Genomic DNA, 13,369 nt, shown 5'->3' with positions numbered 1-13,369 from the left:
AGATGGGATGCACTCCCGCTGTCGCTGGCAGGGAGGGTGCAGACTGTAAAGATGACAATCCTCCCTAGATTTCTGTTTGTTTTTCAGTGCCTCCCGATCTTTGTCCCACAGTCCTTCAAAAGAGTTAACAGGATGATCACGAGCTTTGTCTGGGCGGGAAAATCCCCGCGAGTGAAGGCGGCGATGCTGGAGAGGAACTGCAGCGAGGGAGGGCTGGCTTTGCCGAGTCTGATTAATTATTACTGGGCGGCCAACATCACTATGATAAGGAAGTGGATGGTGGGTACGGGGTCTATCTGGGAGCGGGTGGAGGCGGCTTCGTGCAGGGGCTCCAGCTTGGCAGCCCTGGTCACGGCTCCTCTACCGCTGCCGACAGCCAGGTACTCCACCAGCCTGGTAGTGGTGGCGACCCTGCAAATATGGGGCCAGTGAAGGAGGCATGTCGGGGAGACGGGGGCGTTGGTTTGGGCTCCAATCTGCGACAACCATCGGTTTGCCCCCGGGAGTATGGATGGGGTTTTCAAGTACGGCGGCGGGCGATATGTTCCTGGAAGGGAGCTTTGCGAGTTTGAGGAGCTTGGAGGAGAAATTTGGGCTGGTAAGGGGAAATTATTTTAGGTACCTACAGTTGCGGGACTTTGTTCGTAGCCAATGGGGATCCAAGACAGAATAGTCTCTAGGGGGGGAAGAAGGGGAGGGTAGAGTCTCTGATATTTATAAGGTGCTCATGAGGGAGGAAGGGTCCCAGACGGAGGAACTGAAACTTAAATGGGAGGAGGAGCTAGGCGGGGAAATGGAGGACGGGCTGTGGGCAGAGGCCCTGAGTCGGACAAATTCGACCGCGACATGTGCCAGGCTCGGGCTGATTCAATTTAAGGTCGTTCACCGGGCCCACATGACGGTGGCTCGGTTGAGCAAATTCTTTGGGATAGAGAACAAATGTGCTAGGTGCGCGGGAGGACCAACGAACCACGTTCACATGTTTTGGGCATGCCCTAAGCTTAGGGGGTACTGGGAGGGATTTGCGGGTGTCATGTCCCGGGTGCTAAAAACAAGGGTGGCGATGGGTCCAGGGGTGGCAATTTTTGGGGTTTCGGAAAACCCGGGAGTCCAGGGGGAGAAAGAGGCCGATGTTTTGGCCTTTGCTTCCCTGATAGCCCGGCGACGAATACTATTGGCGTGGAGGGACTCAAAGCCCCGAAGACTGAGTTGTGGCTTGCGGACATGTCGAGTTTCCTGGGTATGGAAAAAATTAAATTCACCTTGAGGGGTTGCCCGGAGGTGGCAACCATTTATTGATTTCTTTGCGAGAGAGTGAGCGTCAGCAGGGGGTGGGGGGGTAGAGTAGAGTAGGAGGGATAAAATGGCAGGTAGTACCGGTGGGAGAGGAACGGGCTTGTGCAGTATGTTATGATTGAAGTATTGAAAGTACGTGGATGTTTGCACATTTTTGCCTGTTTTGCTTTCTTTCTGTTGATGCCTGTAACTGTTTACAAAGCCAAAAACTACCTCAATAAAATTGTTTATTTAAAAAAAAAAATCCACCTACCCTGCTCATCTTTAGGTTGTGGGGGTGAAATCCACACAAACACGGAGGAGAATGTGCAAACTTCACACGGACAGTGACACAGGGCACGATCGAACCTGGGACCTCGGTGCCGTGAGGCAGCAGTGCTAACCACTGTGCCGCCCTCTAATTCATATTTTCGATCTCAGACATGACCTTCAAGTATACAGCAGCAGTCCATGGACCTTGTGGACAATGCATCCTCAGGAAAGATGATTCACTCAGAGGGCGTACCGTCACAGAACTCATGCTTACTATGCACCAGCTCAGAGGCATCCAAGACCAATTAGATAGACTTTCACTTCTGAAGTAAGCACGAGCACAAACTGATGATAGGGGCAGCTATGGAAACTCAAGTGTTAGAGGGTGAAAATCTGTCCAAGCATCCTCAGCACGCCATATGCTGTACTGTTGCGGCTTTGGTGAAAGGGCTATTCACAGAGAAGGATCAGAGAACATGAAGTGTACTAACAAACCTCCAAACACGCTGCCAATTGTAGAAAATAGAGCAGTCTGTTTTAAGCATAAGTGGGATGATGTCGCAGGCCATTTCAACAGCTGGTCATGACTGATCTATGACCTATCTCTCTATATCTTCCTTTGCCCCATCTCCCTCAAGATCTTTGGACAGAATATTTATAAATCAAAATTGATCTATTAATTTGTGGAAGAAAGTTCCAAACTTCTATCAACTTTTGCAGATAGAAGTGTTTCTTAATTTCATTCTGCCAAGATACGGCTCTGATTTTTAGACTGGTCGTGTAAAAGAAAATGCTCAAAAATACTGTGAACAGACACTTCCTCAACCATGGCACTCAAACAGTTAGAGAGTGCTGAATGTTTATACAAGTATTTCCATGAGTTACAATCAGCCCCTTTAGTAGCTGTTATAATCTCACTTTGCTTTCCATGGTCCCAAAAAACCCATAGATTCAACATGAAAAAGTTTTGTAATATCACTCAAATTAATCAATGCCCATAGGCATTGGAACCCATCTCTCTGATAGGGTTGAACACAACTAACCTCAGACTCCAGAGTTAAACAAGGAAACTGGGAGTTTGGAACTTGCTTCTTGAATACTCACATTTTTGCCAAATCTCTCATTCACTCCTCCAAGTCCTTCCAATACTTCTTAATCTGCTACCTCACGCCAGACAATAAAGGACCATACCATCTAAATAACAGTGAAGTTGATGATAATAACTAGGAGTGCTTACCATTCTCTGTATTTTCCCATAAGAATTTTCTGACTCTTCGTTTAAACTGTAGAATGGTAGCATCATCTGGCACTTCGTGCCCAACAGTGTATAGTTTTTGATATTGCACACTTTTAGGCAAATCCTAAATGAAACAACAATTACAGGCAAAAGGTTAACTATCTAATTTCAGTGAAGGCCATAATTAATGTTTTCTGTTTCATTGGGTCTATTTTATACCTTCTCGGTATAGTAGCGAGTTGTATACGTCAAGTCAATAATTAATCCAAGTTCCTCATTCTGCTCTTTGATTTTAGCTATTAGGTCTTTTGGAGAAAATTTCTGATTAGCTGTAAGCCTTTGACTTATTGCCTGCAAAGAGAAAATGTAACAGATTTTGTTATTTATGCTTTGAATTTTGTAGAGAATCAGATGCATGTTTTGTTCAACAGAGGCAGCACTCAATCTAGTTCGAAGAACTGAAGTGGGGCAAGGAGATAAACTAAATGGAAGGATCATCTAGAAGAAGAACCAAAGTAGGTTTAATGTATAATTAAATTACAAGGAGAGAGCACAACAATAAAAGATACTCAACTGAAAATCAACATAACAAGGGAACAAGCCCAGATAAATTGATTTTAAAAAAATTAGATAAGAAAAGGAGACAAACATTCAAGGAGGAGATATTTATCAAACAAATTAGAAATAAGTAAAAGGCTCCTTGAATGAAAGAAATCATTAAAATAGAAATTTAGGGCTGCTATCACAAAAGAAGTCAATTAGAGTACAGAAAATATAGAGGACTTCCGGTGGCAGCATGTAGGTAGAGGTGGCACGTTAGGTGGCTCCTGCTGGAGGCCCTGGTTCTTGGACTTTTATGACAGATTTCAGGGGTAATTTTTGAATGAGTTGGTGTGGGAAGGTATAAGGAAGGTGCAAGATGTCGAAGACCCAGAAGGGCAGCACTGTAAAGAAGAGGGCAAGCAAAAGTCCACCGCCGAGCGAGTTGGCGAGTCCGGCAGGAAGAAAGATGACGAAGGCTGGGTCGCTGGGTGAAGCTGCTCCCCTCAACAGTAGAAACTCTGACTGAGGTGATGGCGGGGGAAGAACTCTCCTGATAAGTGTTGGACAGGGCACATCAGTCGCTCAGGCCAAAGTCGGAAGCAAATGAGCCAACAAGGGTGGTCATAATCTGCTTCCATAAGTTCCATGTCCTGAGTTGGGCAAAGCAGAGGCGAGATGTGAGGTAGGAACGTGTTGGCATACGAATATACCAAAACTTGACGGTGGAGTTGGTGAGTGCATTCAGACGGGTGAAGGCAGCACTGTACAGCAATGGTGTGAGGTTTGGAGTGGTCTACCCTGCGAAGTTGAGAGTGATGTACAACTGAAGGATTGCTATTTCAAGACAGTGCAGGCGCCCGTGAAGGCCGAACGACTGGGACAGAAATGAGAGATGGGACTGGGACTTGGGTTGAGGGGATGGGGATGGTGCATTGTCTTTTATCTCTCTTTTTCTGTTTCTCGTTTTGTATTTGATGGAGGGGTTGCATGATTTTTTTTGAATGGGGGAGTGTATTTTACCTTTGCTTATAATTGTTTACAAGTGTATTGGGTTTATGCCTTTTTTCTGAGAGAACGGATTTGCACTGTTTTTCAGGGCCGGGGACTTTACACTAGCAAACGAATGTTTGTTAATAAACGGGAGTGTGGCGGGGGTCGTTGTAACCAAGTGGAACAGGTTTCGATCGTCCTAGGATGTGTGAAAGGTGGGGGGGGATAGATACTGCGACACCCGCTTGCTAAGGGAAATGGATTGGGGGGGGGGGGGGGGGGGGGACCAGTTCAACTGTAACATGGATGGGGCGGGTCAGGCCACAGCCCGAGGTTATGGTGATGGCGGATAGGAGGGGGTGAGAGAGCCCTGATTAGAATAGCGGCGAAGAATGTGAGGGAGTTGGGGGGTCCAGAAAGAGATAAGAGTTTTCACAAATTTGAAGAGTTTAATGATGTGATGTGGTGATGCTGCAGGAGACCCATCTGAGGGTGAAGGATCAGGTGAGGCTTAGGAAGGGTTGGGTGAGCGAGGTACGGTATTGGTGGCAAGAGGGTGAGGTTTTAGATGGAGAAGGTGGTGGCTGTTCAGGGGGGCAGGTAAATGATACTGACGGGGTGGACGGGTGCGCTAGAGGGGAGGTTGCTGGCACTGGGCAAGCGTACATGGCCCCAACTGGGACAATGTAGAGTTTGTGAAGAGGGTGCTGGGTACCATCCCTGACTTGGACACGCAGGAGTTGATAGTTGGGGGGGGGGGGGGGGGGGGGGGGGGGGAGAAAGAGAGAGAGAGAGAGAGAGAGAGAGAGAGAAACAAAAACGTTGGCTAGGCTCACGAGGGAGATGGGAGGAGTGGACCCATGGAGCTTCTTGCATCCGAGAGAGGGGGAGTATTCGTTTTTCTCCCTGGTACACAAGGTGTATTCGAGGATTGACATTTTGTGATGGAGAAGGCGCTATTGGCTGGGGTTAAGAGATAGGAGTACTCAGCAATCGGGATTTCAGACCACACTCTGCAGTGGATGGACGTTCCGGCTTGGGTCGCTGTCTGTGTGGAGTCTGCACGCTCTCTGAGCGTCGGTGTGGGTTTCGTCTGGGTGTTCTGCTTTCCTCCCACAGTGCAAAGATGTAAGAGTTAGGTGGATTGGTCATGCTAAATTGCCCCGTAGTGTCCAAAAGTTAGGCGAGGTTGCTAGTTACGGGAATAGGGTGGAGGTGTGGCTTTAGATAGGGTGCTCTTTCAGAGGCTGGTGTAGACTCGATAGACCAAATTGTCTCCTTCTGCGCTGTAAATTCTATGGCATGGTGTAGCTGAAGGGGGTAACCCAGAGACCGGGATGGAGAATGGATGTGTTAACGGACCGGAGCTTCTGTGACAAGATTGGGATGGTAATCGAGGAGTATGTAGGGTTTTATTGCACGGGGCGGTCTCCTGGTCCATGGTTTGGGAGGCTTTCAAGGCGATAGTGAAGGGGAAGGTGCTTTTGTTCAAGGCTAAGATGGATAGGGAGGAGAGGATGGAACACCAAAGACTGATAGAGGAGATTTTGGAGGTGGGTGGGAGGTATCATAGAAGTAACAGTACAGGGGGCCATTCAGCCCATCAAGCCTGCACCGGCCCTTGGAAAGAGCACCCCACTTAAGTCCACACCTCTATCCTATCCCCGTAACCTAGTAACCCAACCCAATCTTTTATTTTTGACACTAAGGGCAATGTAGTATGGCCAATCCACCTAACCTGCACATCTTTGGACTGTGGGCGGAAACTGGGGCCAGGGACACGGGGAAAATGTGCAGACTTTGCACAGTGACCCAAGCCGGGTCACTGGGACCCTGGAGCTTTGAAGCAACATTGCTAATCACTGTGCTACCATGCTGCCCCATGGGGGGCGGGGAGCCCGGGTCTCCTGGCAAAAGAGGAAGGAGTTGCAAACGGGGTTCGACCTATTGTCCATGGGGAAAGCGGTGCATCAGCTGAGAAGGGCAAATGGGGCTGTGTATGAGTATGGGAGAAGGCAGGACGTATAGGGCCGGTCAGCTCCAGACAGAGACCACGGCGAGGGAAATAGTTTGGGTATAGGATAAGGCGGGGAAGTTGGTGGTGACTCTGGAGTAGATTAATAATGTATTTGAGGAATTTTATAGGGACCTGTATGGGCCAGAGCCACCGGAGGAACGGGGGAATGACGGAATTGTTGGATGGGCTGGAGTATCTGAGGTTGGGAGAGGAAGAAAGGGTAGGGTTGGAGGAGCCGTGGGGGAGCAGGAGGCAATTGTGAGGATGCAGGCAGGGAAGGAGGCCAGATGGGTTCCCAGTCGAATTTCTAAGCCACTAAAGATAAGTTGGCGCCATTGATGGTGGGAATGTTTGAGGATGCGATGGGTAGGGGTGTATTGCCACAAACGATGGTGCAATCTTCCATCTCGTTGTCGTTAAAGAAGGACAAGGAACCGGTGGAGTATGGGTCGATTAGGCCCACATCTCTGCTGAATATCGATGCCAAGATACTGGTAAAGGTGTTGGTGTTAAGGTTGGAAGGGTGTCTCTCGAAGGCGATTGGGAAGGACCAGACGGGATTCATGGAGAGAAGACAGTTATTCACGAATGTGGTCCTTTCTCCGGCGGATGGGAGTTGGAGGTGGTGGTGATGCTGAATGTGGAGAAGGCATTTGATTGGGTAGAGTGGAATTATTTGATTGAGGTACGGGAGATTTTTGGGATTGGCTGAAGTTAGTGGCGTGGGTGCAGCTGCTGTATAAGGAGCTGATGCAAATTCAGGGTATTTCACACTACACCATGGTTTGAGGCAGTGATGTCCCATCCCCCCCCCCCCCCCCCCCCCCCCTTCTGTTTGCATTGGCTATAGAGCCCTTGGCCATTGCGCTGAGGCGTTTGGGGTAGTGGAACATAGGGTGTCCCGAGATGTCATGATCTGTTGTCGTATATTTTGAAACTGGGCGGGGGGCTAGGCCTCCCAATTTGACTGTGTTACTATTGAGCAGCGAAAGCAGAGAAGGTACGGGGCTGCAGCAGGGGGTTGGGGGGGCTCTGTGGGTAAAGATGGAGGCGGGCTCTTGTTGGTAATCGCCATTATGGGCGCCGGCAATCGTGCCGCTCCCAATGGCACGAGGAAAGTACTCAAGTGAATCCGATGGTGGTGGCCACGTTGAAGATTTGGAGACAGTTTAAGCAGGAGGGGGGGGGGGGGGGGGGGGGGGGGGAGGAAAGAGAAAGAGAGAGAGAGAGAGAGAGAGAAAGAGATTTGTGAATTTAGAGGAGCTGGGAGAGAAGTATGGGTTGGCATGTTGGGGGTTTAGGTATATGCAAGAGCAGGATTTTGTTAGAAGGTTTTCCTGACCTTCACAATAATGCTGGCCTCCTCATTGCTGGAGGCGGTGTTGCCAGCAGGGGTTGGGGGCGTCATCTCGGCAATCTATGGGAGGAATCTGGAGGAGGATAGGGTGTCCATGGAGGGGATTAAAATGAAGTGGGAGGGAGAGTTGGGGGTGGCGCTGGAAGAAGGACTGTGGTGGGAGGTGCTGTGTAGAATGAATGCCTTGACTTGGTATGTGAGGTTGGACCTGATACAGCTCAAGGTAGCGTACAGGGCGCAGCTCACAAAGTCAAAGATGAGCCAGCTGCTCAAGGAGCTGGAGGATGTCTGTGAGCGAAGTGGGAGGAGTCCCGTAAACCATGATCATATCCTTGGTCCTGCCCGAAGCTGGAAAGCTTTTGGAGAACGTTGTTCAGTACAATTTCAGGGGTCTTACATGTGGCTGAGCCGAGCCCAATCTCCTGTAATATAATCTTTATTAGTGTCACAAGTAGGCTTACTCCACACTGCAATGAAGTTACTGTGAAAATCCCCTAGTCGCCACACTCTGGCGCCTGTTCGAGTACACAGAGAGAATTCGGAATGTCCAATTCCCCTAACAGTATCTTTAAGGACTTGGGGAGGAAACTGAAGCACCCGGAGGAAACCCACACAGACATGGGGACAATGTGCAGACTCCGCACAGACAGTGACCCAAGCAGGGAACTCTAACCCAGGTCCCTGGAAGCCATATTCGGGGTATCGGACCGGCCCAAAATGCAGGCGGTGTGGGGGCAGATGTCTCACGCCTTTCCCTTACTGATCGCTCATAGGTGGGTCTTGTTGGGGTGGAGGTCAGCTTCTCCACCCTGTGCCTCGGCGTGGCGGGGTACCTGCTGGGGTTTTTGACCCTGGAAAAGGTGAAGTTTGAGCTGAAGGGGGTCAAGGAGGGATTCGGTCACCATGCACTTTTGGGAGTTGGTTACCGTTGACTGCCGGGGGTGGGGGGGGGGGGGGGGGGGGGGTTCTTTTGTTTGATTGGGGTTGTTTCTATATTGTGAAAATGTTGAAAATATGTTGAATAAAATACTTTAAAAAAAAAAGGAAATATAGAGGAGGAAATTAAATATTAGAAACAGCAAGACAGGATATGGAGAATGATTTGTCAGATAAAGGATTTTATATACAAATTGTAAAAGATATTTAAATAAAAAGAGTAGAGATGATAAAAGGGAAGCTCCTCATGGAAAAAGTGAAGGAATGACAGAGGAAGGGTTGTAACAGATGATAAATGCAAAGAATTGTGAAGGTAATGCATGTTTCAGGAAAGGAAATATACACTAAACAACAACACGAGACAAATAAGCAGAGACTTTGGGGTCAGATAATCATAGATTTAAGAGCGGGAAAGTAAGTTGACAGCTATTAAAATATGCCATCCCTGGCATTATAAAACAGAGTGAGAGAATACAAGGGTTATGCTAAACTCATTGGCTGGGCTGTCTTTTGAATACGATATTCAATTTTGCATAATCACTTGGACAAGCCAACATGAACTTCATCCAGAGGGAAGGGGAGAAAGCTCAGAGGTAGAAATAGTTTTAAACTTTTCCAATAAATTGATCCAGATGTTAAGTAATTATACATCACTACCACAATAATATTCTTGGCCAAAGAAAAAAGGAAAATGAATTTTATTGGGGGTAGGGAAGGAAAAAGATAAACAGGTATATAGTCATGTTTACTAATTTACTTTTAAGCCATATTTTAATATTTAGAATACAAAAATATGTTTACCCCTTTCAAAGGAACTTTGAAAGCAACAAATCTAGTTCTTGGTATACGTTTCCCGACAGGTATAATGCCTCGCCACCTAGTTTAAATAGATGGAGAAAACATTGTAAGATATGATAGAATTATATGTTTGCCATAAAGTTACAACAGATAGGAACTAAATTTACCAAACATTTAAGACCAGACTGTTTAGACATCTGAATATGGTTCTTTTTATAAAAATTAAATCTCTGCCTACGAAACATGGGGCGGGATTCACCAGTCCCCCAGCCACGTGTTTCTCAGCCATTCACTGGCAGCAGGATTCTCTAGTCTTGCCGTTTGATTTCCCATTGAAGACACCCATTCTGCTAGAAAACCCACGGGCAGGGTGCACCGTCAATGGGAAAGAGAATCCCAATGGCCGGAGCATTTTGGCCACTAGCAGAGTTTAATCTTAGCCGAGTGCAATCGTAGATCTGAAATTAGACCGTGATATAAATACTACATTGTATTTGTACTATATGAAACAGTAAATTTGAACTTGTGGAATTAGAATAATACATCATTCTTACTCAAAATTTAATTAGCAGTCCTATATGTAGACACATAGCATTTTAATTTAGTTTCCCATATGAAATATTACAACAGATCAGAGCATGAATTATGGGCTAAATTGATTTTTTGTCATCTCAGATAAGTAGATTACATTCTGCAATTACACATCAAACCTCAATTTACAAAGTAATGCGTCTTTATTTCAAATAAAAACATGAAATGTTGGGAATACTCCCGACAGGCAGCATCTGTGGAGAGAAAAAAATGTCGGAGCAACCTTGACCTGAAAGGTTAACTCTGTTCATAAAACAAAGTATAGGCGAGCATAGGTTCTCAGTTTTGGACCTAGATTTTAAATGAACAAAATGCACCGTTGCGCGACTTCCGGTGATGATGACATGCTGAGCAGTCGCACAGTAGGTGGCTCTCCTTCCGTGGATCCGAAAAACAGCCACATTTCAACCTAACGCGCTAAAAAGACAGAGCAATCCAGTCGCCAACCTTAATAAGACAAAGAAAGGAAAAAAGCGAGAGACCAGAAGCGAAAATGCCCAAAGGAACCCAAGCTAGAGGCAGAACAGACACCAGGAACAAAAGGGGCCAGGGGCAAACGCACTCGGGCGAGCCAACCGGGGCAAGAGCGTACTTTTTGCCGAAATGAAAAGAGCAGGACAAGCAGGAGCAAATTCCCCCTGTACCAGGAGGGAACTGGAAGGCATCCTTCGCCGAGGCACTGAGGGAGCACCAGCAGGAAATAAAAGCAGAGGTGAAAGCAGACGTGGAAGCTGCGGTGAAGGCAGCGGTGACCAAGATCCTGGCCAAAACACAGCTCGCCCTGAGCAGGGCAGAGAAGAGACTGGAAGCCCAGGAGGCGATCATTAAAGAGTTGGAAAAGGCCGCAACTGACAAGAGCGATCGGATCACAGCATTGGAAAAGGAGGTGGCGAGGCTGGTCACGATGCAGGGGAACCGGAAGGGCAAGTGGACGACCAAGAGAAGCACTCGAGAAAGTCAAAATGTACGGATTGCGGGCTTACCGGAGGGTATTGAAGACAGGGACCCCACGGTATACGTGGCCGAGATGCTGGGCAACTTAGTGGGGAGGAAAACTTGCCCTAACCCACCATAAATGGACAGGGCACACTGGTCACTGCGCCCGAAACCCAAAGCTGGGGAGCAACCGAGGGCAGTAATAGCCAAACTGCATCCGTACCAAGACCGGGAAACAATCCTGCGTTGGTCAGACAGACCAAGAACTTACCATTGGGAAGAGGGATAGCATTAGGATATACCAAGACATTGGGGCGGACCTAGCCAGGAAACGGGCTGAGTTCAACAGAGCGAAAGCAGCCCTTTATAAGAACGGCGTACGCTTTGGTATGCTGTAGCCAGCGAAACTCTGGGTCACATATGAAGACAAAGAGTATTTCTTCACAGCCCCCGGCGATGGACTGGAACACTTACAGCACGGGAAGAAATAAGGGGCACTAGGCAAGGAACAACAGCACGCCGAGGCAACACCATGCCCCCCCCCCCCCCCCACACACACAGGATACACAGCCTGAACAACAAATGGCAAAGGCAAACCACTACCTGAGGGACCGCTTCAGGTGGGAGAACGTAGCCCTATACGAAAGAATGAGCTGAGCGGAGAAGGGAAAGCAAGTGAGAGGAGTGCAGGATAAGATGGGGAGAGAATGCGCAGGAACCGTAGAGAATGGGCAAGGGAGAAGCGATACAATAACTCCCAGGAAGTGGGGGGGGGGGGGTCACCGCACTGGCAGGAAAGCTACGACAGAGGTATGCAATAGAGCACGGCCGCGGCACGCCCCCAACAGGGGTCGGCGCCAGGCATGGGGGATGACCACACAACAGGGGTGGGGGAGCAAACAGGGGTAGGACCGGGGGAAAGAGGGACATGTTGGGTGCCCCTTGGACAAAGGGACGCCCTGGAGTACAGGGGCGTGTCCACCAGGTAAGTATGGATAATCCAACAGGAGCAGGGGGACAGAAGCCCCCACCAGGATAGTCACCTGGAACGTAAGGGGACTCAAGGGCCCAGTGAAAAGATCCAGAGTCTTCACCCATCTAAGAAACATGAAAGCCGACATAGTATTCCTCCAAGAGACGCACCTGAGAGAGCAGGACCGACTGCGGGTAAGAAAGGGCTGGGTGGGAAAGACCTTACCATTCCTGGTACGGGACGAGAGCCAGGGGGGTGGCAATACTGATCAGCAAGAGGACGATGTTTAGGGCGAAAAAGACGGTTACGGACCCAGGGGGAACGGTACGTCATGGTGAGCGGGCCCCTGGACGGGGCACCGGTAATACTAGTTAACGTGTACGATCCCAACTGGGACGCCGCAATAATCATTAAAAAGACCATGACGGAAATCCCCGACATAGCGATGCACCGACTAATCATGGGTGGTGACTTCAATTGTGTACAGGACCCACTGACTGACGGATCAAACCCCAAAACAGAGAAGACCTCAAACATGGCAAAGGAACTTTGTTGTTTTATGGAACAGATGGGGGCGGTGGACCCCCAGGAGGTTCGCTCCACATTATATGGACGTGAGGATAGAGACGGGCAGGGCCCAATGCTCCACATGGAGGTTGGATGCTGCCCTACTAGCCGACAAGGCTTTCAACTTTAGGGTATCACAGCGGAGTATACAGAGAATAACCAAAACGGGGAGATCTCACCCTCCACGCTTTGGGAAGCGCTAAAGACCGTAAGTGGAGGGGAAATTATCGCTTTCAAAGTGCAAAGAGATAGGGAGGAAAGAGCCTTGGCAGCAACTGGTCGACTCCATACTGGAGGTAGACCGTAAATACTCTGAGGCCCTGACCGTAGAGCTCCTGGCAGAGAGGAATGAGCGGCAAAGGAACTTTGACCTGCTCTCCACTAGGACAGCAATGCACCAACTACGCCAGGCATGAGGGACCCTATACGAACACGGAGACAAATCCAGCCGCCTGCTGGCACACTAGCTGAAAAAGTAGGCTGCCACCACAGAAATTGCACAAATCAAGGACAACAGAGCAAATTAGAAACAGACCCTGAAAAGGTCAACAAAACCTTCAAGGCCTTCTACCAAGGGCTGAACACCTCTGAACCCCCAGCAGGGGAGTAGGGGATGAAATGGTTCACGCCAGTTATGGGGGAGGCTTGGAAAACGAGGGTTGAAGCACCACTAGCACTGGGTGAAATCATGGACAGTATTAGCTCCATGCAGGTCGGGAAGGTGCTGGGACTGGATGGGTTCCCGGCCGACCTCTATAAAGAATTTGCGACAGCACTGGTCCTGCACCTGCGGGAGATGTTCACAGACTCGTTGGCTAGGGGCACACTTGTTAGACGTTTAGCTGCTGTTGTATAAAGAATCAAAGGTTCTGCTCC

General features: G+C 48.6%; 1 protein-coding gene across 1 annotated transcript in view; it reads right to left on the bottom strand.

Moving 5' to 3' along the window:
* LOC119951078 (RNA/RNP complex-1-interacting phosphatase-like) overlaps positions 1-13,369 on the bottom strand; it is a 108,221-nt gene that overhangs the window by 55,053 nt on the left and 39,799 nt on the right. The window contains exons 3-5 of the mRNA XM_038774124.1: positions 9,430-9,505; positions 3,005-3,136; positions 2,786-2,909 (exon numbers count right to left, since the gene is read on the bottom strand). Of these exons, the coding sequence (XP_038630052.1) occupies positions 2,786-2,909; positions 3,005-3,136; positions 9,430-9,505 (332 nt within the window). The remainder of the gene's footprint in view (positions 1-2,785; positions 2,910-3,004; positions 3,137-9,429; positions 9,506-13,369) is intronic.

The sequence above is a fragment of the Scyliorhinus canicula genome, chromosome 16 (genome assembly GCF_902713615.1).
Source record: "Scyliorhinus canicula chromosome 16, sScyCan1.1, whole genome shotgun sequence".
NCBI classification, from domain to species: domain Eukaryota; kingdom Metazoa; phylum Chordata; class Chondrichthyes; order Carcharhiniformes; family Scyliorhinidae; genus Scyliorhinus; species Scyliorhinus canicula.
Note: the sequence above shows the minus strand (reverse complement) of the source record. Positions and strands in the feature narration are given on the sequence as shown.